This window comes from Humulus lupulus, chromosome 9, assembly GCF_963169125.1.
Source record: "Humulus lupulus chromosome 9, drHumLupu1.1, whole genome shotgun sequence".
NCBI classification, from domain to species: domain Eukaryota; kingdom Viridiplantae; phylum Streptophyta; class Magnoliopsida; order Rosales; family Cannabaceae; genus Humulus; species Humulus lupulus.
In genome coordinates, this window is record NC_084801.1 from 102,324,829 (window position 1) to 102,330,828 (window position 6,000).

General features: G+C 30.8%; 1 protein-coding gene across 1 annotated transcript in view; it reads left to right on the forward strand.

Annotated features, from left to right (window-relative positions):
- The window catches only part of LOC133799901 (FH protein interacting protein FIP2-like), a 42,059-nt gene extending 36,869 nt beyond the window's left edge, over window positions 1-5,190 (forward strand). The window contains exons 3-7 of the mRNA XM_062237891.1: window positions 3,471-3,536; window positions 4,014-4,169; window positions 4,387-4,470; window positions 4,977-5,023; window positions 5,133-5,190. Of these exons, the coding sequence (XP_062093875.1) occupies window positions 3,471-3,536; window positions 4,014-4,169; window positions 4,387-4,470; window positions 4,977-5,023; window positions 5,133-5,172 (393 nt within the window). The 3' untranslated portion in view covers window positions 5,173-5,190. The remainder of the gene's footprint in view (window positions 1-3,470; window positions 3,537-4,013; window positions 4,170-4,386; window positions 4,471-4,976; window positions 5,024-5,132) is intronic.
- The last annotated feature ends 810 nt before the right edge of the window (window positions 5,191-6,000 follow it).

Here is a 6,000-nt window from a genome sequence, read left to right on the forward strand (position 1 = left end):
TATCTCCGGTCGGGCAAATCACTCCTGCCCAGCTAAATTTATTTACTGACCATAAATATCACAACTCCCTAGGTCAACTCTCAACATTTTTACTTCTTTAAATAACACATTTATTGACTATTAATGTGTCATTTACTGACCATAAATTGCCACTTGTCTATCCGTGTAGTGCACCAAATTTTATTTTTTTTATTAAAATTTTTGTGTTTTATTTTATTTAAGTGTTAAGTGTGGTGAATTTTTTTTTATTTTTAAATGTTTGTTTATTTTATTTAATTATTTGTTTGCTTTATTTAATTGTTTGTTATTTTATTTAATTGATAGAATTGTTGGTAGAATTTTTGTGAAATTAGTTGTTATATGATAATTATTTATTTTTATTTTAAAATGTGATTATGTGAATTTTGTTTATATGCACTAAGGTGCATTGTAGGTAGTGGTGCACCCTAGTGATTTAGTGTGTGCAAGTGCATGGTAGCATGGTGCACATGTGTAGAATTTTCCACACACTTGACACTTTCCTTATATTATATTTTATTTAATTAATTGAGGAATAAAATAATAAAATAAATAAAATAAGAAAGGGAAATAAGATGGTGGACGTGTGGCTTAGAGTGGGAAAGGAAGAGGTTTATTTCTATATATTTTATTATTCAAATAGGGAGAATTTGGTCATTATGGGAGAATTTGGATAAAGAGAGAATGGAAGAGGGGGAGAGCATTATGCTCAATCAACCCCACGGCTAGAGAGAGAGAGAGAGAGAGGCGTGAAAGAGAGAGGAAGAGGAGAAAGGAAGAAGAAGAAGAAGAAGAAGAAGAAGAGGTCAAGCTTGGGTATGACTCTTATGTTTATTTTATGATTCCTCCTTTTAATTCTAGTATGATCATTAGGGTTGTTTCTAATTGTTAGTGTTCATCTTCTTCTCCATCTTGATTCTTGAAAAAAAAACTAGGGTATTCAAGAGAGGTTGCTTTTTGGGTGTTGGTTCTTGTGTTCTCTCAAGGAAGGTATTAGATTCCTCTCTCTACATATGTATTGGTCTTGATTTCTTGGGGATTAAGAGTTTATGAATTGTAATAAAAGGTTGTGAGTGTTCCTATTATTTTGTTGGTGGTGTGTTATTGTGATCATGCATGAAGGCTTTTTTTTGTGGTTTAATTCATGAAGGGGATTTAGAGTTGTTTTGCCATGTATGATGATTTATGATATTTCATGATAGTGTTCATGTGGGTTTCGGCCTATGCATGTCTATGGGTTCCCCATGTTTTATGTTTTTGAGATTTTCAATATGTTAGATCCATGTTCTAGGACCTATGTAATTTTGGTGTGATAATACCTATGTAATTTTGGTGTGATAATAATTTCGACTTCTGATGGTTGGATCCATGAAATTTGATAAGGGTGTATATGAGATTATGTATCAATAAATTATGGTATGATTGAAAAATGATAGGAACATGTTAGCTTTAATATAAAGGCATATATGAATATTGGTGTTTATGTTATTAATGCATGTTGTTATTATTATTTTGTTGGGTTGCATGTATGAACTCATTGGAAATAGAATAAGGGTTTGTAAGGTTGTAATTGAACATGAGTTAGTTATTTTTCTTTGAATTATTTGTATAATAAGAGCATGTTAGGATTTGTGATTTATTTGTGTTAATTAGACATGTATGACTTTGTATGAATTTTGTGAGGCATGAGGTAAAAGATAAAATTCATGATGATTTATGCTTGCTGATTTTGTGATCAATTGATGAAAAGAATGATGAAATAATGGTACGCATGCATAACAAATGTCTCTAATGATATGTGGTATTTGTGATAATAAAATAGTCTTTTAATTCACACTTAAAATGATAATTTTGCACAAATAATTACCTTCAGTTTTTTTTATATATATTTTGATGAAAATATGAGTTTTAAAAATGAAGGAATGGTAATTTTATGATAAATTTGATTGTTTGAATTTTGGTTAAAAAAATGTAAAGTGTGTTTCAATAAAAGGAATTTGATTAGTATTTTGAAATAAATTAATACCCTAAACTATGGTAAAATTAAAAGTGGTATTTTTAATAGAATATGAGTGGTTATTTTACAAGTTATGATTTTTCTTTAATTTAATTAAGAAAAATGTTGAATTTAATTCACATGCGATGTTTAAATAAATTGAATGGTGGCTAAAAGTTTAGTTTAATAAGTTTAAAATAATTATTTGATTTTCACATATGAATTTATATTACATAAAATTAAGTCTTAAAATAATTCAAGCAAAATATATTTTTCCCACACCTAAAACTTATATTTTTCTCACATCAATTATGTAATTCTATCAACTTAATTAAATTGTTATTTTCTAAGGAAACATGATAATTTTAAGTATTTTATATAATTTCAAACCTTTGTTATTTCTTTGTAATTTGAAAATAATAAATTGGTTTATTATATATTTTTAATGGCTAAATAAAATTATTTTTATAAAATAAAAATAATGTCTTGGGAGATTTAATCAACCTAGTAATTTTAAGAAGATAAATAATGGTAAACAAAACATGCTACAAGTTTATTATTTTGAATACGATAGAAGTAAGACGCTTAGAATTATCATTTTAAACGCCATATTTACGCAACGTTCCCACGTATGCATGTTGCATGCAAATTCACTTTTACGTCCAAAATTATGTCTATTATACAACCATGTAGTTTTTATAGAAAAACCATGCATGCAACACTACAACAATATTTAGTATATATTACATTAAAGAATAGCATATATTTAGAAGTGCTATTATTAAGTGGGAGATTAAAACACACGGATCTGAGTAGTGGGGATTAAAAACCCACGGGTCTGATTTTGGCGCCATATGACTAAAAACTCAGGCGCCAAAATGAATTTCTGCCAAATTCCCTTTCTCTCAGCCTTTCTCTCAGCCTTTCTCTAAGTTACCCTTTCTCTCAGCCTCCATCTCTCACTCACGAAGCCCTCTCCGCCCTCACGAAGACTCACCGCCCTCACTGCCCTCACCGCCCTCACGAAGACTCACCGCCCTCACGAGGTCTCTCCGCCCTCAACTCATCTCTGCCTCACCGCCCTCACGAAGTCTCTCCGCCCTCAACTCATCTCTGCTTCACGAAGACTCGCTCCAGAGTCGAGCTCTTTCTCCGCCTCACAAAGTCACGCTCCAGAGTGGAGCTTCTCTGCCTCACGAGTTCTCTGCCTCACGCCCACTATCTCAGGTTCGTTTCTCTCATCCCTGATAATATAAATGGTTGGCTGAATGTTGTAGATTGATATGATAAAAAAACCATCTTTGATAGAAACTAGATTGATATGAAAGATAACTGTTGTGAAAGAACTTTCTAAGAGTTGTTGACAGAATAAGAGCTGAACTTTGAGGAAGATAACTATTGTGAAAGAACACCACAGATCTTGAAAATATTGATAACAGTTGGCTGAATGTTGTAGATTGATATGTCACAGCTATTTTCCCAGAACACCACAGATCTTGAAAATATGGCTTTTAAGAAGTTAGTAAATTGAAAAGCTTGAAACATTATTAAGCATTAAATGTTTGTTAAATGCGTTAACTTTATGAAAAACTGATAGGACAAAGATTTTATGCTCTACTAAATGTTTGTAGCTTGCAGCCATAATCATGGACAAAGAACAATCAAACAGCATAAACAAAGTTACCAGAACGAAAATAGAAATAGGACAATTCTTTGGAGGGCGGCAGTGTTGTTTTTTTTTTTTTTGGTATTGATATTACATTATTGTTTCATCAATTTGTTTTTTATTTTCAAATATCAGCTAGATAATTCTTGATTGAAAACTTATAAATGTTTTTTTTTTGTCATACATAAATTGTTGAACTACTAAGTTTAGCTAATGCAGGAGCTTCGTGTGTTTACTTATGTAAGATGATATAATATATCTGATTTTCCATGTTTCATCTTCTTGTTACTCATCATAAGTGACTGCTGGCCAACCATAAATTATTGATCGCAGGGACTTAAGGAGGAAATCAATGCTGTCTTAAGTAGAAAGGAGGATGAAGAAGATTTAACTAATGAACTAACACGAATTGATATCATCAAATGTATACAGTCGGAAAAAGTTAGATTTCGAGATGTTAAACTTTCTGGCCTTGATCTTTCAAAACTGGTAATTTTTCACAACCTTGTGCTTGCAACAACAGTTTTGGTTTTATAAGAAAAATAATGAAAGTCTTGCAGTAGAATTTCACATTTTGGTTAGCCAAGATATGGTTTCTAGAGCAATATTTCTTCATTGAAAGAAGGAAAGCTTCATTTAATAAAGACAACACTCTTGCTTACTTTGTTTTTGAAGTTTCACTTAATATGTTTCTGTGGAGTTGTAGGATTTGTCTTATGTGGACTTCAGCCATGCTTGTCTTAGAGATGTATTCTTCTCACGTGCAAACCTACAGTGTGCCAAGTTCCGAGTAGGTATTGCTTTAAAGTAATGCATCTATTTACGATATAATAGTTTTTGAAACATTAATAATATTACATTATTGCTGTGTACTAATTCAGTACACAAGATATTGCTGGAAATGAATTAGAAGTTTTTTTAGGATGTTGAAGCTACCAGGGAAACTCTTTGGGTTAAGTTTGAATTTTGGGTAGCAAAATTGGTGTATAATGTTAAAAGTTTAAGGTAGTATTGTTCTCTGGTTTTGCCAGGGATTGGAATTGTGTTTTGTAATTTGTTAATTTACAATCCCCAAGTGTTTTGCATATTGTGCTTATTCATACCACATTTTCCTTGTATTAGCTTTACAATAAATACAAGTTTATTTCTTTTGAAAAATAAATAAATAATAAAGGATTAAAGCTTGTTTATGTCTGTCTTGAAAACAGATTATTAATTTCCATGACCACTTGAAATTTTTATTCTGATCTTCTTATTTTGTTTTGCTTTTTGGGCTGGTATCTAATTTTGCCTTAGAATGTGGATGCTGAGGGTGCGATCTTTCATAATGCAATTTTGCAAGAGTAAGAAAGTTAAAGAGCTACTCTCTTTCAGTTCCTTATTCTCATATCTATTTTACTGAAGAAAAAAAAAACCAAAAAAAATTAAATGATCTTATTTTCTTTTGAAAAGATGTGAATTTACAGGGCCAATCTGCGTGGAGCTTTATTAGCTGGTGCTAATCTTAAGAGTGCAAACCTACAAGGAAAACTCTCTACACTCTGATAATCATTACGTAACTTTCATTAAACACATCATCTTGATCTTAAACAAAGTTTCGTTTCTTATCAAAAACCAAAAATGTCATATATACAATTTGGCTCCACTCATGTATTTTCCTGTTGCATCATCTTGTATTTCTTGGTAATTTCATGTCTTTTTAATGTAAACTCTACTTTCATACAGATCCACCCTTTTTTCTTACTGTGATAAGAATAATCTTGAAAATCCCTTACCTTGTTACCATTTTATTTGGTTTTATTTGTTATGGTGTCATGGGGATATAAAAACTCTATACTACTTACTGTAAGGGAGATTGGATATATTAAATTTCACAAACTCTTCAGTGTTTTCTCTCATTTTTGGGGTTTCTCTCCTTTGGCCATGGATTTAGCTTGATTTTATCTTTTATTTCCAATTTCACTGTGATGAAAGTGAAAACACCACAACATCAGATTTCAGCTATCCTTTGGCTTAATACTATTATAGATCTCTGCATTGTTTATTATATTCTTTATATTGATCTTGGGTCAGAGTAACTGTAAACATCTTGTGTCACTTCTAAAAAAGTGTTCACAATTTATTTAAAAGATGATAATTTTCTTTGATATAAAAGATGTGGAGGATTTGTCCTACTTCATTTGCCTTCTTTTTATGATTGTTAATTTCCTATCCTAAGTAGTACTATCAATTTTTTTAGTACTCCTTGCCAACTTTTTTGTTTGAATAGTTTTCTTTTTTAGTTATTTTAATTTTAATTGCATAGTTTATCTAAGTTTGT